The sequence below is a fragment of the Aethina tumida genome, chromosome 7, assembly GCF_024364675.1.
Source record: "Aethina tumida isolate Nest 87 chromosome 7, icAetTumi1.1, whole genome shotgun sequence".
Lineage (NCBI taxonomy): Eukaryota > Metazoa > Arthropoda > Insecta > Coleoptera > Nitidulidae > Aethina > Aethina tumida.
The window spans coordinates 9,964,821-9,990,798 of NC_065441.1; the positions used below are offsets into that span (position 1 = coordinate 9,964,821).

General features: G+C 27.9%; 1 protein-coding gene across 4 annotated transcripts; it reads left to right on the top strand.

Moving 5' to 3' along the window:
• The first annotated feature begins 310 nt into the window (after positions 1-310).
• Positions 311-24,715, top strand: LOC109597267 (calponin homology domain-containing protein DDB_G0272472). Of its 4 annotated transcripts, none has more exons than XM_020012911.2 (11): positions 311-485; positions 6,398-6,438; positions 7,877-8,003; positions 10,924-11,080; positions 11,151-11,298; positions 17,329-17,460; positions 20,768-20,842; positions 20,930-21,118; positions 21,201-21,279; positions 21,520-24,189; positions 24,439-24,715. In XM_020012911.2, the coding sequence occupies exons 3-10, from the start codon at positions 7,886-7,888 to the stop codon at positions 24,183-24,185; spliced, it is 3,564 nt and encodes a 1,187-aa protein (XP_019868470.2). In that variant the 5' UTR covers positions 311-485; positions 6,398-6,438; positions 7,877-7,885; the 3' UTR covers positions 24,186-24,189; positions 24,439-24,715. The 4 variants fall into 4 exon arrangements, with proteins under 4 accessions (XP_019868470.2, XP_019868472.2, XP_019868471.2 ...); XM_020012913.2 differs by having other exon boundaries at positions 21,610-24,189; XM_020012912.2 differs by having other exon boundaries at positions 7,886-8,003.
• Positions 24,716-25,978: the final 1,263 nt, after the last annotated feature.

Below are 25,978 nucleotides of genomic sequence, written 5' to 3' on the forward strand. Positions count from 1 at the left end.
AAAATTTGGTGCTCTATCTTTTAACTATATTTCAAAATAAATTATTAAAATTACAGAAAACTTTTTTGAACAAAACTATTTGAAACCAAAAACAGAAACCTTTATACTGAATACATTTTTTATAAAAAGAAAAGGAATCTATATAATACTTCGCTCTTCTGGCGCCCTCTGTCATCAACATTATAATATAGCAAGTAAGTATTACAACTTACTTCCTAAACACTTAGGTCATGGTGGCAGCACATTTGAAAACATTTCAACGTCAAAGCAACAGTTGACAGTTTGATTTCGTGTTGTTGTCTGTGAAGTTCTTCAAAACGTGTTGCGGTTCTTGTAAATTATATGGTATCGGTTGTTATCCAAAATATGTTGGTTAAGTGACGTGTTTAAAGTAAATGTACTCTTATTTTTGTGTTGTATATACATTTACATGTCAATTGGGAGATTTTGTGATTTTCAATGTTTACTTTGGATTAAATCGAACGGTTCGTATAACATATTTACGTACGTCTAAATTGAGAAACTTCGAAAATCCATTAAACTATAATAGATATAGTAATTTTTAAATATTGTTAACATATTGTGAAACAGTTTACATAATTTGAAAGTTATATTGTAGACAGCAATTAGTTTAAAACATGTTCTTTGTTGTCAGAAGCTGGTAAAGTGTTGTCAATGCCAAGTTTATAAAATCTATATTTATTCACTGTACTTTTTAAGATTATAAATTATCTTGGTTCGGTGCGTTCTTTGCTCTGGTAATGTTTCTATTCTAAATATTTCGTGTTGAATTTTCCAATTGACTGCATTCTTATTTGCAGCGCACAGTCCTATTTCTAAAGTAAACACATTTTAACATTTGGCATCTTAAATAAATAAATAGCGTAACAACAATCTATATCTTAACATAAGTTAACATATACTCGACCTTGACCTACCAGTTGGAAATTCCTTTATATTTTTGTTAGACTCGGTTCATGGCTGATGGAAGTTCAATATTCTAATAATTATAATATTATTAAGGTAATTTGTACAGTTTATAACCTTAGAGGTACAATGGCCCCTAATTACTGTACTTAACATTAAATTGTTCCTCAAAACCACCATATCGCTGTTACGGTTGGTTTTCCATGATTAATAATTATCCAGTGGTAATTAATTATTCCATGTATTGCTAGTAAACCGTTTTCCCAAATTCGCATTCGAATTTTATTTTTTGGGAAGTTGTTAAAACGGTCCACTCGTAAGAAACATCCGGTCCTATTCCGACTGGTTTTTGAGGTAAAAACTAATTGGTAATTTTAGTTAGTTGAAAAAGTTTCATAGTGTTAATTAATTTTTTCTGAAACCATTATTTACTGGAATCCAGTCGTTCTGTGCAGCTTGTTGGGATATGGATCACAACCAGCATTGAATTCACCGGAAGAGGATGGCCCGGCCACATTTATCCGTAACAATTGTTAAAGAATCGCTCAAATAGTTCGATAAATAGAACTGTGAAATGTGAAATAAATTGCGTATTTCTGATGTCCATAATTCATGCATTTATTTTTTATTTATTTAAATTTTTATAGGGATAAAAATAAATTTAGGAAAATTGATATGGGTACAAAAGTACTTACATCTGTTCTATCAACGGCATTGTTAAGGTCTCTTGCAGTGTAGGTCAGGAAAAGAAGACAGTACGCCAACATTAATGTATATCTTGTACAAGATGAATTTACATTGATAGTACACCAGTGTAAACATTATAAACTACAAGTTTATTCATTTACTCTCAAGTTCAATATCTTATAATTTTGTTTTTATACGTTAAAAAAATCGACAGTTTTTTAAAGTAAAAAATATTTTAATTATATGATAATATTATCATTATGTAAAAACCTTTTACCAAAATGAATATTAATTAATACATTATATTATATAACCCAGAGAATATAAAATATCGGTTAAAATGTTGTTTATCTTGTGAATATTTTGTGTTTACTAATTCCTAATAAGGAATTGGAGAGGGTACTCTATCAAACACAACATTACAAAATAGGTACACATTACTGCAAATTACTTGTTTATTCTGATAAGGGAGTCTGTGTACGTTTTAAATATGGTTATTGATATTTATCACGAAAATGATAACATCGCCTTAGTATATGTATGTTATAGAATTATTTTTTAAAATGGAGGTACACGGTGTATTACAAACGTACTTAATTTATTTTTGTCATGGACTATTAAAATGATGGTCACATATAATTTAACATCTACCATTAGCTCCCTATTACTAATATTAATAATGCATTTAAAAATTAATAACTTTTATATATCGTATGTTATTGGTAATTTCCTGCGATTCCTGTTTAAGTCAGCATAACTAAGACAATTATTTTATGTACATGCATTTTATTAGTTCGGGCAGGCTGTGACACGTTTTTTATAATCTTATTCTATTCCTGTCCTCACGAATTTAGTTTCAGCCTTTTGCAAATTAAACTATATTTATTTGAAACCAGATAAATAATTGTTTAAGATCCCAGTTTTCAATAATTTTCAGAAAATTGGTATTTACCATTCTATTGTTTTAAGTAACATCAATGCAAGCCAAAAATTTGGAAATGGAGCTTTAGAGAACGACTGAAACGAAACGTATCAGCACTATCCAGTTTATAATATAAAATTTTCTCGTTCGCGTTATTTTAAATTTGTAGGTGTTGTAGTTTCATTAGAAAGTATACGTCGATGGAAGGTGTGTGACATAACAAAAGGTTATTTAACGTACGAATTAACCTACTTAGCTCGAATACGTTAGGAACTTGATCTATTGATTTTAAGGTGACACACACAGAAGACCATTCTAAACTATACAGGGCAATCGATATTATGGTGTAAAATTAGATTAATTGAATTTTCCCGGGAAAAGGTCAGAAAGTAGAAACAACCTTCAGTTGAACATTTAACTGTTCATTTTGAATAAATCAGTATGCCTTTCCTCAATAAAAACATTGTGACATTCAAATTCATTCGTAATAGAATTAAAATCAAAATAAAAAAATAAAAATGAATAGAAATTTTTATTAATTTTTATTTTATGTATAAAATATATAGATATTAAATATAAATCACCTAAGACCATATTTATGTTTCCATTTTTTCCATAGTTTAAATACACTGTATTTTTTTGTTATTCTTTGCTGAATCATATATTTTTAATTATTAATTATTGATATTTATCCTTTTTAATCAAAAAATGTACTCTTAACTATTCAGCCATAAAATCTTCACTACCTTAATAGAAGTGATTTGGTTTTGTAGTAATTAGAAATATCTGATATTTCCGTGTGTAGTCAACAAGGAAAAACTCATATACTAAGAATAGGGATGATGTACAGTTATTTTTAAGTATAACAACCCCGTTCAGACTATTCGGATGATTCAGCATCGTCAAATTCCCATTTAGATGACTAACAAGATATAAAACTAGGGACCTATTCTACTATTTTTAGAAATTCTTTATAATTTGTGATTCCTTGGATCCGTAACATCTTCGATTTTGTACCATTTGAAATTGGAAATATTTTGTACAGATGTGGTGGATGGTTTATACAATTATAAAATTAGTAAACAGGATGTAGGTTGTAAAATATTTGTACCTAAGATCCTAATGTTACCTACTGTCTAGGAAAACTATTTTAGGGAGAGATTACACTAGAGATGTTCACAAAAATTTAGAATTGTAAAAAAAAATAATATATACTCATGTTAAATAAAATATAATTATAAAGAGGTGTTTTATAAAAAATATATAAAGAAAATTTGAAACTATGTTACTCTGAAAAATTCTGTTAATAATGGAGTCAAGTCAAATAAGTTGTGTATTATTATCTTTTGGTCAAAAAGTTTTTGTAGAATATATAAGAATATTTATTTATGTTGAAATTTATGTATTTTTTAATGTACTATGGTGTGTTTTTATATATAAATCTACTTATTGCAATCTTATTTAATGTTAGATTACCTACCTACGTATGTTGTGCTATTTATAAAAACGGCGAAAGTTGATTATATAGCATTATATCCGAGTGCAAATATAATAGTTATTCTTTGACTTATCTACAAATATGAAATACTTGCCTAGTGCAAGATAATGACTTAGTATTTTGGTAGTCATTTGGGTTGTTTATTATTTATAAATGACATGTTTTTAAAAACAGGAAAATGAAATTTGATTATCTAAATTTTTAGATATGTTAATAGAATCTTTAGTAGTCTAACGTAATTAAGAACTTACTAATAAACATCAAGTTATTTTTAAATAAAATATGAATATCAAAAAAAATAAGAGGTTCGTGAAGAGAGCTCGTAACAGTTCTAGAGACACCCACATCAAAATTAGAGATCCGGGTCCGGAAGCATAACTGGTCAATCCTATTCTAATATAACTATCGAACCATAGCGTTGTTTGCAAAAGTCAGACGAGTAAAAAAAAAATTACAATTATGTTTTATATCTAAATTTAACCAACAGCACCTAAGCAAGTAAAATATAAAATTGCAAAGCAAAAACATCGCTATATCTCAAACATTTCGTAACATTATCCATACATTTCAAGTCTTATCTTAAATGTATTGAATTCACCTTGGAACGGATGGTGCGTAATGTAAAGCTGATTCAGTTCAACTGGATCCACTACTGGAAACGACATCTCTATTTCGGAGCGAGTACTGAAAATTTTGAATTCGTTCAGGAACAATTCTATTTTGGTCGAAGCGGTAACGAAAATTTGGAAACGTTCCAATCAAGGTTCTTACTCGATTGGAGCAGATTTTTTGAAATACGATCTGTTTTGGTTGTAAGTGGAGTCCTTAGTATTGGATCAATTGTACTGTTTATTATTATATACTAATTTATAACTAGTGACATTTAAATCTATCCACGGTTCTTATATTCATAGATAATCTGATACTCATCTACAGAGTTTAAATTTCTTACAAAATTGTGTTGATCCTCGTGGTTCTCATTAGCAGCCCAGTTAAGTGTATTAAGACCTAATCATAATATTTTTATATAAGTGTGGAAATTTTAAGAAAATAAGTTTTTAAGTAGTATGTTTAACTTAAAAAAACGCAATTGCAGGTACCGGATTTGGAACTACTTTATCAAATATGACATCCCTTTTACACAGTTCATTCAGTTCAGTACACATTATTAAGATAACGAGGATTACTTAATAGTGTTGATTAATTATTGACAATAAACAATGATTTTAATATAGTGGCGAAGTTTGTTGTATTTTAGAAAACAACCAGTTTAATAAAACAATTTATAAAATAATAAAATGTAATCACATTTCTATTTCTAAATTGTAGATCATTTTTTTTATTCGTATTTTTTTAAAAAACTATAAATGACAAATAAATTAGTACCTCTTGTTCATCAACCTATTAAAGTATCAAATTTTGAACTTAATATTACCAGAATCAACTGGTTCCAAGTCAAAAATTGCTTAAAAAATCTCCAATAGGAGTACACATAATTCCTCCCAAACAATTGCTCTATATTCATTTCTTTTTGCGTGGTGTATTTTAGAGTACTCATATTTTAGCTCGAAACCAGAGAAGCGCTAATTTTGTATTTAATATGAGGCATGTTTTTTAAGAATTAGTATTTGAAATTGCGACAAGAAATAAACAGTTCCAACGATATCAACAGGCAAATTTTGTTAACTTCAGAGGCAAACAAAATATTAAATTTACCAAAAATTCTTGAACAGAATCATAATTTTTAATTTAACTTAAATAAAACTTATTTAGTTTAACACATATTGAAGAAATTTTAAACAAGCATTGTAAATTCTTTCAGTTAAAAATGTTATTTAATTCCTTTAAGAATAAACAATTGTTTTAAAAAATGGTTTATCATATAACATATTAGTCGTATGATCAGAATTGTATATTGAGTCAGCTACAGTCTCTAAAAATTTCGCAATTGAAGTTCACACAAACAGACATACATATTGTTTAAAACGTTATTCTTATTTTTCTTGTGCATACGTAAGTTGATTGTGTTTCATTGTTATTATTATTTTTTTAATTTAGACACATTTTAAGTATAGTGTGTAACGTAGATTTTAAAAAAATAATACAATGGTTGTTCGTAGTACATTACTTATAATTTTCTTTCTGTGTGAACTTGATGGTAGTTTACTATAGTGGAATCATCCATACATTGTATCTGTCGTTTTACCTTGTCTGAAAATTATCATGAAGAATTTCACACCATTTAAAAAGTTGAACTAAATAATGAAAACATTACTCTTTCGTATACCCTTTATTCATACTGGTAACCGTTGTAAGATAAAAGCGGATTAAAATTTATACGAGTATTTATTTTTATGTTTCAGGTTTTAAAATGGACAGCAAACCGTGCGAAACTCATTAAACAGTAAGTTCACGCAATTTATTTATTATCATGTAATTTATGGGTAAAACTGTAGGGTTTAATTAGATTTAAATGTAAGGCAGAAAGTTCACATAACGTTTCCATAAATTATGCATATTTCTTAAAATTGTTCAAATAGTCATAATATGTTTTTAATTTTAACTTTATATATTGAAAACTTCATTCTATGGTCTAAGATACACTAAATAAACAAGTTTTTGAAACAATATACCATAAATATAAAAGCACAAGGGATTTTTTGAAACAATTTCGGTACAATGGATGTACCAAGAAACTCAGATAAATCAACAGAATTTGAAATAAATTGTATAAAAAAAATTTTACTAAGTTGTATGGATTGAATGGAATCTGTTTAGCAAAGCCCTGCACATACCAAATTGAGAAACAATATCTAATTTAGTGTCTACAAGGGTATAAGTACAGTTTAATTCTGACTTAATTCCCCAGACCAATAGTTTTGAGATACTCCGAAAATTGTAATTTACAAATAGTTGGAATTGACTAGAAGATCAATAAAATCAAAGTGTCTAAGTTTATTTAATATCATTATTCTTATCGAATGCTTTCGAAAAGTACGTGTGGTCTTAATGATTATTTAGTAAAAGCCTCATTTTTATACAATCAATTTAATAGATGCTTACTTAATCTATCCCAAAATGTCATTTACTAATAACCAAAAATAAAAGCCCTAGCGTGCTCTCCGAACGTGATGGGGAAGGTCGCGGATTAGCTGGAGCGATTCGTGGTCGAGGTCGTGGGCTATCGATCCCGGCATATCGCTGATGGAATGGGGCACCCTTCTTGACGGCACAACGAACCCGAAACTCACTCACACCATGTTTCACTGTTGTCTGAGGCTTCTGTTTGTGAATTTCATTTTTCTGTGGCTTCATTTAATAAAGAACGTATTCAATTACTCAAAGCAAATTGTGGGAGTTCAGAGGGAACTGAAGCAGTATTGCCTTTTTTTAAATTAATTTTGTGCAGGACACTTAATTTTTTCACTCGTTAAAAGATCATCTGGTCAATTTACTGGTCGACGGACTTTATTACAATTTTTTAACAAAAAACAAATACGTAATCTTAAACTTGTATTGTACGTAAAAACGTTAAACGAATACAAAATCAACAAGGCAGTACTTGAATTTTAAATACCCAACGAAAGTGAAAAAATTTATTTTCACAGTATAAACTAAATTTAAGTATTTGTGTAAACAAAAATAAAATATTTATTTAGTTTTATTAACAACTATTTTTTGACATGATTAACTTTTATCTATTTAGTTTTGGTCTAGGGGTAATTATATAACAAAATTTATTTAACTTCTTTTTAAAATTAATTTATTTAAAAAAATGTGAAGATTTTTACGAACATAAAATATTGCTCACTTTAGATCTTGTTTTGTTAATAATTTATAAGATTTTTTAGATGTCTACGGCAGCTGTGGGAGGAGGGCATCATTCGGGGGCAGGTCCCTTGAGTTTGATGTCCTGTGTACGAGAATCCTCGCCCCAACCCGAGAATGAACGAGAAATAGAAAAAAATAGTAAGTGTAAGATTTTTTAAATAACATTAAAATTTATATTAACACACTATAGGCGGGCAGCAAAATAGTCCAAACTAAGTTGTTGAATTATAACAAAAAATAAGAGATAATTCTTTCAGTTCCGTATGTAAACCAATAGAGTAAAATTATCTCACCCCGCTTTTAAAGTAAGTACATTCAAAAAGGTAAAAATTACTCGGTCCACTAACAATCAACAGTTCTCGAGACTGGTATTTTTACCCGACCCGCTCATAGTGTGTTAATAATCAATAGTACAGTGAAGCTGTAAAAAGAATTAAGTATCTTTAGAACACTCTTTTCATTTAAAAAAATGGTACTAAGCAATTTGGCATATGTCAATTTTATGGCAAAGTTTAGTTAGATTGACAATGTTTTACAAGGTGCTCATTCGTAGTTGTGTTCCATTCAAAAGTTATCACGACTACACTGTACAATATTTTAGTTACAATTAAAAAATAAACTTGCATGAGTTTGTAGTTTAAACATGAATAGAATTTTCTTTGTAATAGCAACAACAGCAAATACAAAGCCAAACCAATATTTTTATAAGACAGTTTTCTATTTTTGATCATAAGTTAAAAAAATAATAATAACACTTTTGTTCAGCATTTGCGCACATATTTATTATTTCAATCATGGCATTATGTTAATTAAATTATTGTAATGCCTATGTAATTATTACTGTTCTAAATAACCAATCGGTTACCATATGTTTTGTCCTGGGATATATTTTTAAATATTCAGCAAGATGTTATAGGTCTTCGTTTTCTCAACGCGCCACCCACATTTAGTACCGTTAGAGTAAACTCTGTACACAACAAAGTTAACCTCGATGAAACTAGTACCGGTCGCACAATAAAATTGAAACACATCTTAACCATGGTTTTATTAGTTTATGTATATTTTATTAATTTGGAATAAACATGCGTTTGAGCCTTGATAATGACATGTTTAACAATATTAAGTTTTCTAGTTAGCAAAAGAAAAACTCTTTCTTCCGCCTACCTGGTGCAACTAATTATGGTCGTTGCATTTTATCTTCTACACGTTAAACATAAAACACATAAAACCCAAGCGTTGACTCAAATAGTTTCCGCATTCACTGTAAATATTTCTAATGTTATGGACCATATTTATAGATTTGTCTGGATAAATTCCAACAGATTGCCAGCCTCTTGCAATAAGTGGTACGAAATATATTTATTATATCAATCGGAACTTTTACTTAATATCCTATTAACCAATTATTATCAATAAATTTATAATTTATATAATTTAAAACCTTTGATATCACTACAATTACACTAAGTGTTTAAAAACTATTAAATAATGCGACATAAACTTATTAAATTTAAACACATGTATATGAATGGAAGAAAATTACTGAAAAAATTACATCAAACTGTATGTTATATTAAAGTGCATAAAAGTATTATTCTATAGTTAAAATACAGTTACGTAACTGCATGTTATTCTTATATGAACTATGAATATGAATACAGCAGATATTCTTAACTTACAAAATCTAATAAATTGTGATAGATAATATTCCTAGAAATAATTTTGCTTATTAATTACCATTTAACAAATAAGTTTTGCAAATGCGATACTTTAGTACTGCTGAGCACACTATAGTACCACTCCATATGAAATCGAGGTCTACAACGTATTGTTTGGACTAGACTATTCATTACACGTCTATTCAGAACGACGAGCTCAGGAAGTAAATCGGTTTTTGTGCAGTGAATCTGTGTATCTATGTGAATCAGTACCATCGAAAGTGAAATTATTTGAGTTTCCATTTAATAGTAGTTTTCATCTTATTTTAAATGTGTTTTAGACATTGACTTGGAAATAAAATAAAAATGGCATGAAATTATATTTCATATTTAAATGCTGTGTTTAATTTATTTTAATTGTTTTGAAATGATTACCTACAAAAGAAAATATAAAATAGGTAAATATATTCTGTAAATTATATTTATTATTGTCATCGTTTTATTTTAAATTATTTACAAAGAGGTCAACTTAACTAGCAAATAACAATTAGTTTAAAAAATATCAGTAATTATTTTTCCCAATCTGTTTAAATAATTTGTTTAATTTCCCTACTAAAATAAAATTAAATCTATATACTAATAAAAAATTATAACCGAATAAAACTACATATAAAAATTAATTTTTATTCGGATATGTTTTATTGTTTGGGTTGATGGATGAAAATTTTAATAGAACCATTGTGCACAGTTGTATTCTAACCGTTAGTATTCATATTTTAATTATTTTATAAATTTTTATTAGTTTCTGCTTCGTTTCACTTTTAGATTATTTAATTATGTATGTACCTTCTCTTTGCCTCAAATTTTACACGGTTATGTATGTTAATTAAACATTGTTTTATTTAAACTGAGCAGTAAATTACTTTTGTTGATTGTATGGATAAGTACGTATATTTTTGAATTAATCTTTACAAAAGTAGTCAATTGTTTTATATAGTTAACTTCTTAATTACACACAAATTTGTAAAAACAGGTTATTTTGTTACGTTAGTTGGTTCTTTATAAACATATAGGACTACTTTTATTAAAATAAATTTCTGTGTCAGTATTAATAGAAAAGTATCTAAACTACCTTACTTGTACTGTCTAGCTCTCAAAGTACTTTGTCTTAAGAAATGAGTACGCCCAGTTCCATCAGTGAACTCAACATCCAATCCTGAAATTCGACATACTTTCTGCTAATTAGCTTCTTGATATTTCATGTTAATAGGAGTCTTATAACTAGGATTAAACACCCTCTGTCAATTTCCTTAATAGTACAGCAATTTTATTTAATAATTGAAATTTTGAAGTCACCACTTATTTATACTATATTAACATTTTTTTTTTTAATATTTCAGCATCTTCGAAGAAAAGATTTTGGAACCCTAAAAGGTGGTTTAAACGGAAACAAGCTAGTGAAGATGGAGCCAATCAGCCAGTGGAGGTTCCGAAGGATTCAATTCGTAGCCGGTCTACGAGTGAACTGTCAGATGTTGAGGATGATATACGCAGAAGGTTTGTGATACAATTTATCACATAAACAATGATAGATAATATTTCAAGGTTGATTATCTAATTTTTATAGGAGTACATCATCAATGCATCAGATGCTTAGTCTTTCACATGACAGTGTCTTTCAATCTCCTCATTCTGGGTCTTCCGAAATGGAACTGGATGCTGCACAAAGTTCCTCATCACTGTCAATATCACAACCGTTTGACCAAAAATTAAAGGTAATTCTTTACAGTTTCAGGTTTATTTTCATGTTTTTAAATGTAGCTGCAATGTATTCTACAGATTTATGATTTTATTTAAAATTTTTTGTCCAATTTGTTTATCTTTTTTAATCTTATACTCTTATCTAATCATTCAATCTAATCTATGTCAACTTAATTTTTTAAAATACAATCAGTTATTAATGTATGTAGTAGACCATCAACATTTCGCTCTTAAAAATTAAATTAAATAATTAGTGGGTAGTGTTTTCAACATTATAACTTGATTATGGTAAGTTATAATTTATTAAAAATGTGTATGAAAACGATTTTTGAACGTATTTTTCCAAGACATCAAGTTTTTATGACATTACTATATTATGATATTAAAATTTCAATGTGTCCTATTATTTTGTCTTGGTCTTAAAGCCTTCATTATTGTAATAGTATTGAAGTATATAAACATTAATAAACATTCATAGAATTAAACTAAATTTTTAAATGTTGCGTTAATTTTATAAATCAAATGTAGGTAATTAATGGAGGTCATTCATAATACTTGATTTTATAAAATTTTAACCATACTGAGCTGTTTAGAAATGTATTAATGTCAACATATATTTCTAAAAGCGTAACACCGTATAACACAAATAAATTTGTCACAAACACCACGTTTAGTTGTACTAATTATTGTATTAGTTTACATACAAGTCAGTGTAATAAAAATTTTTATCACTGATAAAATAATAAAATTAATTTTACTAATTATCACATGAATTACTTTATATAAGTGGTGATCACACAATCTTCAATATAGTATATATTATAATAATAATAAAATAACGTATAATAAAAATATTTTGAGCTCGTCTAGAAATAACTTGTTCTTTTATGTCGAGGTCACGCGCCGAATCAAAATTCTGATTTACTAAATGCTATTCGTTATGCGACAAAATGGCACGCACTAAACGTAATTACCCGAGTTAATTAGCAGTAACCTTCGGATTTTTCTTGTATTATCGTTCTGCATTGTGTTAACAACATGCGGTTGGCGACTATCCAATAACAGTACAATTTGTTGACCTACGGTTTTACAAATAATTATTACTGTTAGCCGCAAAAATCGCTTTCTAAACAATCAAAGTAAACTGTCGTGAACCGGTAAATGAAATCCTATGAAAAATTATGTTTTATTATTTGTATTCATATAAGTATAAGTAAGTCATTATAACAGCAATTTCTGAAATCGCATCACATATTAATGTTTATAAAAAACATTTCCAATTTTAGTTAAAATTGTATCAATGTAAAATGTAGATAATTAATGATAAAAACTTAACTTATCAATAAATATTAATAAACATTGATTGAAATAAACAAAATTTCGACAAATGAATGAAAATGAAAGCAAGTTAGAAATGTTATCATAAATATATTAATTTGTTTGATTATCGAAAATTTTTGAAGAAAGTTATATTGAAAGTTTCTTCATTCAGTACTGCCATTTGTTTGTCCCATTCTCTCAACATCCCTTATGAATAATTATGTAATAATAAATACAATTTAATAATTTAAAATGTAGTTTAAATTATGTCTTATTATAATTATTATTATTATTATGTTCCTATCCCAAAAATGTCACACATTATAAAAAATAAATAAAAAATACATAGATTCATATCAATTATTTTGATATAAAAGCCATTCATATTTAAAAAAACACTTTAGTATTAAGGGTTTCTGAAACCGAAATTATCAACACTAATATTTGTTAAATATTTAAAATATGCATTATTAAAAGTATCTTAAGTTATATTTTGATTTCATCATTTTTACTCTCTTTGAAAATTATTGGAAATAAAATAAAATGGTTGTTGTTTTCTGTATCATCAGAGAGAAGATTTTATATTAAAAAAATGAGAAAATATGGCAAACTTTATGGGAAATATAAGCACCATTGAACTGTCCTTTAAGTAAGTACCAAATTTCCTGGAAATATTAAGTATCAATAAGTCTAGGTAGAATTAAAAATCATATTTTCCTATTTAAAATATCACACTTATATAGGAATATCAAACTTAACACACTATTTCACACAATTAGTTTAATTTTTGATTCCAAAAAACAACTTTACACACTTTTTAGATAATTTAACAAGCATTAACTTGAGTCTATATTCTATTATCTTAAACCAAATACTTGTGAAGTTCAGAGATACATAGAGAGGGTGGTATTTAAGAAAAAATTTCTCATGAAATTGGCCACACATTCACCTAGGACATGAAAATTAGGATATATGATATATAATGTTATGAAGCATTAGATTCAATGAATAATTCAAGTGTATTTACAATTTCCAGTCACCCAGTCCCATCCCGAATTTTTTTAACCGTCTAGGTAAACATTTTTGGATTTTCCCTAGGATTTTATTGTATACAATAAATTTATAATTTCAAAATACTGTAAAAATATAAATTATTGTAGGAGGTAATTAATATTAGAGAAAAACAATTTCGAACCCGTTAACATCAAATGGAATTAATTAGGGAGGTGTGGAATTACTATAAGCATTTAGGAATGTTATAAATTAGTGAGCAATTTGCTGTGTATTGCAAAAGTAAACATATAAATATGAATAAATATTTATATATTTAAAAAAGATATTTGTTGACATAACCAAGGAAACTTTGTCATACCAGCAATAAAAATCTTCACATTTTTATATTAGTCACTTCTCGCAATTTTGTATCATTCTATCAAATAATCCCAGTTCGGTGAATCAACATCAGCAAATCTGCCGTTAGACAATGTTCGAGGTGATATCCGCCGGTCGTCGGAGATCGTGATGCTGAATCGTCAGTCGGCCATCGTACCGTGGTTGTGCCGGGCGGTACTGTTACGAAATCGAGTGGACGTAGTTCATAAACCCGTTCCTGCACTAGTTTTATACCTTAAAAACGAGTATGTGAGAATGTGGAAAAAATGCTTCATAACATACAAACGTGCTTATGTGGTGTTAGTGCGAGTACCGGCAAAAGTACACCCTAAAACCGACAAGTGATAATCCTGCATTCCATTCCAATGTAAACAACATATTTCATGTCTTGAATCAGATTTACCGCAACATCATATGGTACTATGTAGGTTTAGTACCTTTGCAGATTTGTAGAATGACCAATGCAAGTTTAGTTTTATATATCAAATTTAATAAAATATACACATTTGCTCATTGAAAAGCCAACTAATTAAATTCTGTGACTCATGGTACTGGAAATAGCCATTCAAGTTTATATTATTTAGAAATAGATTAAAAACATATTGATATTTGACGTAATTTAAAACTATGACTAATTATTGATAGGTAATTAATTATATTTCTTAGTAACACTTATTGTTTTTTTCATAAATATCCTCTATTTATTTGAACACAGATTGAGTAATCAATGAAATAATTTTATGAGTAGGTTCAAAACAAAAAAACTTATTTAGAGATAAGTATGTATCCTTCAGTGTTGTTTGAGAAGACCATCTTATAAACGATGGAATTGAAATTTTAAGATACATAATATGTGTGTATATATTATGTTAAACCGCATTCCTTTAGTTAAATATTGGGACTGTTATTGGATACAATAAGTATCATTTTTCCTAATAATCATTAAAATAATATTTGTATAGCACAATTCCGTTATTTACGTACTACCATATTTTTTATGAATCTAAGAAAAAGCTTCTGAGAACAAATTCTAATATTTCAGAACCAAAATCTAATTAATTGAATTGTTCTATTTGGCTTGATGAAGTAATTTCATTTTCAGATGTTAATATTCACCATTGCTAAAATTGGAAAGTCCATTTAATTAAAGTTGTATTTAATCGACATCAAATTTCGAGAGTTAAAGTGTCATTAAATCTATTTTCAATTATGTCATTACTAACACACATAATCAATTAAGAAAGAAAGCGATCCAATTACAGCCCCAGTATTTCGAAGACAAAAAGAATATGGGGACTTAAATTTAATTGTGTACTCTGGCGCTGTTTACTGATAAACTTGCTTTGGAATTTCTACTAACTACCGGACGTCATTGCACTTCAATCTAGAACCGCATTAATCACTGTTATGCACGACTTAAAAATGTTTACTGAACAATTTTAGCCGGACAACAAACAAACATTAGTGAGACATACTTCAATGCTCAATGAGGGAGAAATCAATATGTAATTTGTTTGTTATTCATCTGGTGTTGCTAGTGCCGCCTCAGTGATGTGAAAATTCGATTTCATATTTTTTTTTTGTGTTAATGGTTGTGTTAGAGTTCATTAAAGGATACAGTTAATGTTTGGAAAACGGTGTAATAATACGATGAGCTCTTTCTATAGAATATGGGTAAGTTATTAAAATTTATAGTAAATAAGTATGCTAATTTAAAAGCTACATATTTATAGTGGATGCAAGCCTCGTCATGTATAGAAAATCTTGTGGTTGTAATTATAATTTTCTGTAACACATTTTGCTATTGAAATTATAAATTATACGTTTACAAATATTACTAACTTGTTGATTTGCATGTTGGTCTATTTTAAAAGAAATAATTTAAATACATTCACTTAAACGTTTTAATACCTACTTGTTTAGTTAATGATTGCGAAAAATTGCTTAAGATAGTTTTTATAAAAAAAAATTATCAATGAAATTCTCTTTTTACAAAATGAGCCAATATCACAAAAAAATAATGTTACAATAAGGGAATTTTTTTGTGAAATTTTTATTATCTAACAATATTTCAATTTTTCTATTAATTAAAATCGAATTATATGACGGTATGTTCCCATTTCAAATAGGTCCTAAATCTTAAGTTGTTAAGTAAAAATAACACTTCTAATAAATTTCTACTGCACTTTGTACATAAAGTTTTATTTACAATAAAATATTTGTCAATTATTATTATTAATATTTTTATCTTTAATTATCAATATTTATAAAAAGTTATTTTATTTCAAATCACTCCTAGATATTGATAAATCTCAAGTTGATTCTAAAATAATTTATTTAGCTGTATTTGATTTTGACAGCCGAGCACTATATACATTGAACAAATTTATATCAAATGAGCAAAAACGTATGTACAATTCGAAAAAATGATTAATCATGAAAACTAAGGAACTTCCTGCAAGATAACACGACTTATCTACAAAACAAACCATACTATGTTTCATTATTGTAGTGCAATTTAATTAAGTAAGATGTCTTAAATTTGATCATTTTTATTAAAACCTAAAATGGATAAAATAATAAGAATACTGGTAAGGATACTAAACATAATATAATATATAATATTTGATTATTTTAATTTATACATTGTATAAATTTGCTAAAACCAATATTTTCTTCTGTAACTTAAATATAAATGCAATAAATATTTGATATTATTAATATTAAGAAAGAAATAAAAATTATTAATTAATATAATTAATCATTATTTTATATCTATTGAAAAATAAAAATAATTTAAATTGTTACTTATCAAGAATACTTATATTATAATATTTCTGAAGGAAAATGAATAACAAAACCAGGTGTTACATAGGTCTATAGTTTTTATAATATGACATATATATGTAAAGTGAAGTTTTAAAATCATAAAAAATAACTATTTATGGTGACCTGTGCACAATTTAAGAAAGATGATCATCGTATTTAGAGAAGACGAACACAAAATTTATGGTAAATTTTCCTGTTGGCTGACGAACACCTCGGGCACTCAACTATATCGTCGAGAATTATTTTTGTTTCAAGCGATGTTGGTAAACGAATCGTTTGTGCATCCAACGTATGCAGATTGGCAAACATTGCGAATTTATATAAGAATAACAAAAATAAAGCACTCAGCCATTCATTTGTGACAAAATATATTCAGTATATAAATATTATTATACTATTATTATTATAAAGAGCTTGTAAAATGAAATATGTGCCTTATTAAATAACAAATTCCGTCAATTATTTAATTATAATTTAGTACAAATATTAATTTATTATTCCAGACTGAATTGTGCGAGAGGTTGAGACTGAGGCGTGGCCGTGGTGATACCAGTGAAGATGACGAAGGTTTACCAAGAAGCCCATGCAATTCTCCAACAACAGCGGACTCTCATCTTCACAACAAGACTGCAAAAGTAAGTGCTTATATTCTAAAATGAAAATCATTGTTCAATATTACATCTTTTCATTTCCTGTGTCGTCGATGGATTTAGTAATTATTATATGCTTTTGCAATACATAATTAAAAATAAATAAGATTTACCATTTATTAAATTTTTCCCTCAATGTTGATGATTCAATTTTACATTTTATTTTTCCTGTAGCCACTTCAATATAATAATATCATTATTATAAGTGAGATATGATATCCAAATATAAAATTTAATACAATCCTTTCTTATTTTCAAATGACACAATGCGTCCTTGCATTTGACGTTAATTTTTTACATAATCAAAACTTTTAATACCTTTTTTCTTAGTTAAAGAAGATATTATGATATAGTGGATAAAGTATTATGAATTTAAATAATTAAGAAATAAAATAATACAGACAACAAATATTGATAAGGAAGTTTTTTAGGAAAACCACAATATATTTAATTTTGATAACATGTGGTGTGAGAATTAATAACATTTTATTTTAATATTTGAAATAATGTTTATATGGTGTTTTTTAATAAAAAACGTGTTTTATTTTGTGCTACTACTAATTCAGCAGAACTATTAGCTGAATTTTAGGAACTTAATCGATCTTAATACAATTTTCAATGAATAATAACCAGCGAAGCCTGTTAGTAATATTAATACCATTAAAAAACTGGTACTTTTGCACACTCTAATGCAAGTAGAACAGGTTTTGATTTATTGATTTTTATATTGAATAAGATTATTTTTAATTCAATTCCATGCATACAATAAAATGAAATTCTGCTCCTTATTTCGAACGGACGTGCATAACACCAGTTTACGAAACATGTCTCTAATTAACAGTTAAACATTAATTAAACAGGAATAATGTTCACATACACAAGAAAATCAAACGATGCAACATTGAATCGCATAGCTGGCTATCCTTACTTTCATTGCAATCAACAATTTTGCAAAACCGACACGGTGGTGCACCTTGCGTTTCTCAATTTATGCAAATACGCCTGTGCAAGCAGATTTCAGAGTATTAATAACGATATAACTGGAGAACACTTTCTATAATATTTGTTTATTTATAAAGTTACACCGAATTTTGATAATAATATTATTACGAAACTATTTCCAAGAACAAAATTTTACTTTAGCTTCTCTGTATTTTGCGGAGGTGATGAATGATAACCTCGATGACATTTAATTTAACACTAAGTGTTCTGATCTTGTTGATAAAGAGAGTAAAACAAATAAGCTAATTCATAATCTATTGGGTGATTAAAGACTGATGTTGTCATTGTATCATAACAGATTTAAATTAATTGTGATCATTAGTGATATAGCTTGAATGGGTAAATAAGGCAGCTGCTTAACTATTGCCCAAGCGGAAGTCGCTTTCACTGAAAACAATTATTTGCGAATTCCCAGTTATTAGAAATTTCCTATTCATATCTCATTTTAAATTGGGCACTTTATTATGTCATTGGTGGTTTTGTAAACATAATTTACAACTCACATCAATATATCATCAAGTAGGATAAAAAGGAACGAAAAAAATTCGAAATGATTTTAATTATAGCAATTATCTGAAATTAATTTGGTGAATTTAATTTTTATGGAACATGGCATGATAACAGATCATTCGAAAGGAATGCATTTCATAAATTGCAATGATTATATTATTAAACCATTTACTGTCTCATAGTTTCAGTTACCTGAAATTAATTTTTTATTTTATTTTCCAAATATTCAGGTTTCTGAACATTTAAATCTTTTCATAACTTTTCAGGATTATAAAATACGTTACTGAAACCACACAAATGCCTTTGTTTCACAAATTAATAAAATTGTACATTTATCAGAAGATCTTGATATTTATCGTGATATATATGCTTTGATAATTACATCAAGAACTTACTAGGGCTGTCACATTGAATTTTTATATTCCTGCTTGTTTCAACTATACAATAATGGATATTATTACAACATAAATAATCTACAAAGATGAACGCCACTGGCACGGATTAAGGAAATGAAAACAGTATTCTGAAGCATTGAAAGCGAGTTACATAATAGACATAGAGGGAATTTCAATTCAACTGTTTTGCCATACCAACTATTATTTACCTACTGTCTATAGAAAGTCTTCGCTGTATACGAGTTGTGTAGTTGTGTTGTGGTTGTTCATTATTGTTGCTGTGTTTGATTTTTATATCTAGTTCAACTATTGTGATGATTTTTCAATGTTTTGTTATTCCAACGAGTGCATTAGTAATTCGCATGTTCAGTGGATTAACAAAATAAGGATTTGTCTTCCGCTTTCAAATGTCGAGGTAAAATTAACAGTGTAATAATAATAATAATAATAATAATAATAATATTTAAGTACATTATTGAAATAAATTGTATAATAATCTACAGTTTATTTTAATAGTTTCTTTACTCTTGTACTTTTACAAGTTAAATCTTCGTACTAATAAAATAATTTCATAATTATGTAACAGTAAAAGCGTATTATTTAACGAGTGCAAAATAAATGTTATAGTCTATACTACCACAAGATACATAATATGAACAACTAAAAGTTTTATTTTATTTATGTTGACATTTACTAATATTTCCATCTTTGATTTCCAATTTACATAAATGTTCAAATCTTATTGATGAAATAAACGTTAATGGTTATAACATTGCAATTAACTTGAATATTGATATATTTGCAATGTAAACTTTCTTACAATTTTTCCACAACAGTTCAAAAAGTAATCATTGATATAAAGTAGTTAATAATTAATAATAGCTAAAAAACAACTAATACAGAATATGTACTCAATTTGTGTAAAATTAGCAGTATATTTTAAAAAATTAAAATGCTAAGAACCTTCGACTTTAATTAATATGTGCGTATATGTCCCAATTTTTATGTAACATCCTGTATGTTTTTGAGTAATCAAATTGTAAATCTTTTGGTTGAGATAACCCAATTTAACAATTTTTAACATATTTAATATTGACTAAAACACGTATGGCAAATTTTATTCAATAATTGACAGAAAACTATAGAATTGTGTGTATGTAAGTTTATTACTCGTACAATTAAAAAGCAAGCATAGCATTTCTCCATTAAAAAAATATAATCAAATTCGAATGACGAATGTTTTGTCGTTTAAAATATATGAAAGACCACAAATGTGAAACATACTGATAATCTATCTTATTTAAGCAGATTAAAATACATACTATTTTAGTATGTTTAATGTTTATATATTTCTATAAACATTAAATTTATCTTATTTTTTTTAGGATCTCGCCACAAAATCACATAGTACTTGTAGTGATGGATCCTTACTTAGTATGGATAGTTCAGAAATGGACGAGGTAAGTTTAGTTTAACAAAAAGTAATACTTTGCAATTTGTTTTATTCTACATATTTTAATAAAAATTTTAATATTTTTCTTTTGTAGGATTCCTATGGTTTGAACTCTAGGCATTCCTCTAAACTTTCGTTACATGACAAGCGCAGTGTCGAGCAAGATTCCGATTTTGAAATAGGATCATCTACAACTCCCTTAAATCATAGTGCTGCCCATCACCGAGTTGCAGTACGACCCAAAAGAACTCATGGAGCACCTAGACGAAAAAGAGGATCTGCTGTACGTATTGTTGATAAATGTCACTTTTCTTGTAATACTGTAAGCCATTAAAATGTAATTGTAAGAAACATGTACATTTTAGTTGCCGTCCTCAGCTTTGCCAGTCACACCAGAAGTAAACGAAGATTCTTCATTGCGTAGTGTTACACCCGAAAATCGAGGTAAGGCAACATCTTAATTAATAGCTTGTTGTTATGTCTACTTTAATCGTCCATTGTAATGTAATTTGTTGAAATGAATTATATAATTAAAATCTAAAGTCAGATAATATATTTAAATTATATGTGTAAGATCCTTTCTTGTGCACATTTTTGTCTAAATTGGTTAAAAAAATTGCTAATTGCATAATAGTAATTGTCGTTTCGTGCTTTAACCGCTAACTTGCTTTTGCTTTTTTGCAGTGTCAGTAACTGAGTTATGTAGCTTGAACTCTAAAAGAACTGTTTTGACTGAAAATCAACTAAAATGTTCCTCTCTTCCTCCCGGATTAGTGGGACCTGGATCCGACCCAAAACTGAACAGAAGCAAGTCCAACGCCGGCAGCAAGTCACAAGACCATTTCTCAGTACTTTCAGAGCACAAAGAAGAAAAATCTGAAAAGTCTTTATTTCAGAAACTTATAAGGAGCAGTGGCAAGAAGAAGAGGTCTAAAGAAAAGCATCAAGAACATTTGCAATATACTTCTACAAGTATAAGTAATGCATTTAGTAGTATTAGTACTGCTAGTACTACCATTACTTCGCGGGTAGAATCCAAACCAATAGTAGCTCCAAGATCATCAGCATCAACAAGACAAAGAGTTCATCCTAAAAATATTCCAGTGACGCCAGAGGAAGAAAGAAAAGATCCTGTACTTCCTAAACCATCTCCGGAAAAGTCTCTGTCTCCTATTCAATTTGAACTGGAAACTCGTATTAAACAAAGACAATCAGTTCTTTCAACTAGTCCAAAATCTCCACCACAGTCACCCAAAGTACCAAGGAGTCCTGTGATAATTAAAACAGATATCACTAAAAGAATATCTTCCAGACATGAAGAATTTATGTCTGAAGAAATATCACCGAAAATAGTATTACGAAAATCTATTGACGATGAAACAGATTTTTGTAAATCATTAACTAATTTCACGGCAAATGATAATCAAAAACCACCTAAGCCCATTATTAAATCACACAGTTTTAAAATGACAAAAGAGGATGACAAAAGTGATAATAAAATTATATCTAAAGCTGCATCTTCAGATTCCATAATAGTAATAGAACCTGTTGTCAGTCTTAAATCTGAAAATCCCATCAAATCGAAGAATACGGAACAAACTGAGTCAAATTATGATTCATTAGGATCGGATATTTTGAATGATGTCAAGGAAATTACAAATGAAATAGTTTCTGGTATCAAAGAGAACTATTCTGTTGCAAAATCAAATTCTAATGAAGATCTCTTATCAAATACAAAAGTATTTAAAGATAAAACAAATGAAATTATAATGTTAGATAAACAAGAAAGCAATATAAAAAGAAATAATCCTCCACTTTCAGATATTACAATATCAGGTCCCAGTCACACAGCAGTTGTTAATATCTCAAGCAGTAAGAGTAGCAATGTAACAGAATCATACACGTCAAAGAAAATTCAACATGAAAATATTGAAAAAGACTTTACAAAAACAATCTCCGTTAAAGAAAGTCACGTGTCGGTTACCAAAATACAACAAAAACATGAGTCCACAACTGTCAAACATGAAACAGTTAACACCAAAGATATTCCCGAATTTCTAAATAAACAGCTCAATAAAGTGGAATCGAAACCGACTACGAACGTTATATTTTCCATGAAAACTTCTCGAGTAACAGAGGATATTGAAAAACCTAGAAGTTTAGATGACATTTCTACTACAGAGAAGAATGTTTCACCGCTAAAACAAAATTTCATAATTACTGAAAATACTACAAATGCCAAACAAATGATGATAGATAGTGATGCTAATTCAGATAGCAAAGAAAAGAATATTGCGAAATGTAAAAAAACTGAATCCCGAGTAACTGAAGAATTTGAAAACATTAAATCAGTGAAAGAAAGTGAAATTGGTGTTAAAGAGAAGAATGTTTCAGTGTCAAGTCTAAATCCTATTACAACTGAAAAAAACGAAATTTCAACATCTGTTAAACCAGTTATTATTGATAGTGATGTTGATTTAGATATTATAGAGCGAAATACATCCAGATATAAAAAGAATGATAAGACACCTAAAAAAGCTCAAACACCCGAGACTGCTAAAAGACCATATTCGAAAAGTCTATCAATCAGTTTGGATTCATTAAAAAACGACAGCAATACTAATTCTGATAAATCTTCTTCACAAGATAGTTTAAGCGAGAAAGAAAAAACAACCGAGTCTGTGGTACTTAGGCGTAAATCTGCAATTAAGAAAAACGATGATGAACCAGAACTAATGAAAGTCTTCGCTAGAAGATCTCTAAAAATAAGAGATTCAGATTCGGAGTCGCTTTCGCAGTCAATAGAAAGTAGTATGAAGGAATCGAAAATAAAAGATGGCGATAAAGAAAACCACAATAATTCTCCTAATGAGGAAAAGAAAATAATAAAAGGTGAAGTCGAACCTGAACGACAAGATAAACTTAATGTATCTGAAGTTCAGCAAAAGAACAGTGTTAGCGTAAAAGAACCTTTAAATGAATGTACTGCATCTGAATCAATTGACAATATTCCCCACGATACTATTTTAGAATCAACTGCGGAAGTAACATTACGTAAATCTCCACAAAAAAATGTCTTGCCATATCCTAGATCTGTAAGCATGACTTATAAACCCCAAGATGTTCCGTTTAAAAAGCCAAGTTTTGTCGAAAGACGGACAACCACCAATTTTTGGCAGAGAAATGAAGATTCCGAGTTTAAGCATAAAACTGAGGAAATCATCACGAGTATTTCTCCGAAAGAGGAAATTATTGCTGAAGAACTTAATACAACGCCTAAGAACTTCAATCAACGGAAAGCTGAATGGGAAAAAAGAGCACAACTTGCCAAAAAGAATGCTGTACCATAGACAAGTAAGTAAAGTTTTACCTTTCAGATATTATAGTCAATTAATTTAAAGAAAATATAAGATCCAATATTAAAGACATATGTATATTTTGTTACTTTGATCGCTTTTTAATGTTCAGTCAATTTATATTATATAAGTGAACAAAAGAGATGATTTTTATACTTTCTAAGCAACAATTATTAATTGTCTATATTATGACCACACTAACACTGTTAAATTGGACGTTTGACTAATTATATTTTTTTATTTGCAGATGTGATCATCTTTATTGTGTAAATATGGAAGAAATATGATTTTTTTTATTTTAGTCATTATTTCATGTGTTTATGTATGATAAATGTACAGAGTATCACCATCCAGTGTAACTTGCTTTTGAATGCATTTTTCATTAGTTGGTGTCCATTAATCATACCGACAAACGTGTTTTTGTATATTTTCATATATTTTTATAGTTTAGAAATCAAATATATCTTTTTTATTTTACTGATATAGATTGTGATGCATTGTGACCAATAAAATTAACGCCTTGAGATGTGGTGCTGAGAGTTTTACTGTGTTTTACTTAAAACTCTGTAAGAAAAATTTTTTTAATACCCAGTTTTTATTGTATGTTTTGTAAATTAATTGTTGATATTTTCATGTTAATACATAGCAGTTTGTAATTTTAAAATGAGAAGTATGTATACAAATTAAATATTTTTAATTAAGGTTATATATTCTTGGTAAACAAGATAGCCTGATGCATTAAAAATGTATGTAGAAATTTAAAGCAATAACTTGTATTTTGGTATGTTACATGTTAACATATTTTATTAACTTCAATGTAATTGTTTAATTTTAAATAAAATATAAACCTACTAATATTTCGAGTTTTAAATAAAATACTCCTGACCCAACCTTTAGAAAATAAATATTTATTTAACCGTAAGTGACTTATCTGTATAATAAAAAATAAGGAATGTATAAAATTTTTTAAAGGTTGTTTAATGAAAGTTGGTATAAGAACGAGTAATTTATATATGTAGTTGATTATTATTAATGTTCATATATATTATATAATAAAGTGTTTAAAATACATCAGTATGCTTTTTTAATCTTCACCATAATATTTTATTAAGAATCTTTAATATTATGTAATTAACTTTTGTTACAGATCAAAATAGTTAATATTTTTAACATTCATACACACATTGTGGTGTAGCTGATTAATTTTTTAAGCATTAATTACATTAAGTAGTTCTTAAATTTTCTCAGATGATCCTCAAAATGGCAAAAAAATTGTTATAAATAAAAAAATATATTTATATAAGTTTTGAAAAATATTTATAGTGACAAATATCATTTGAAAAGAGATATATCAAACGATTACTCTATTTGGAGGCAGAAAAATCGTTACGTAGAACCTCGTAGTAAAATTATCTAACAAAAGAGGAAGGTATATAAAAAGAGTGTTTAATATTTTTTATTTTTATTACTACTTTAATAAAAAGAATCCATGCAATACAATCTAATAAATAAATTATTTCAACAGGGTCAAGGAGCTGAGGCATACCTCTAACCAATGAAATAACTTCAAATACCGAAACGAAGTTCTCGTACATTGCCGATTTTTCAGTTTCAAAAACTGCATGTCATACAAACTTATATGGTGAGATGAGTTATTGAATTAAGTTTAATTAAGGGAAGATATCTTTCAGGAGTATTTCTCTACTTTTAAATCTACTGAGATACCGATTTGGTGTTTTATATTATACTTACTACGTTTCTTAAGGTGTTGCTGTGCGTGATTATGA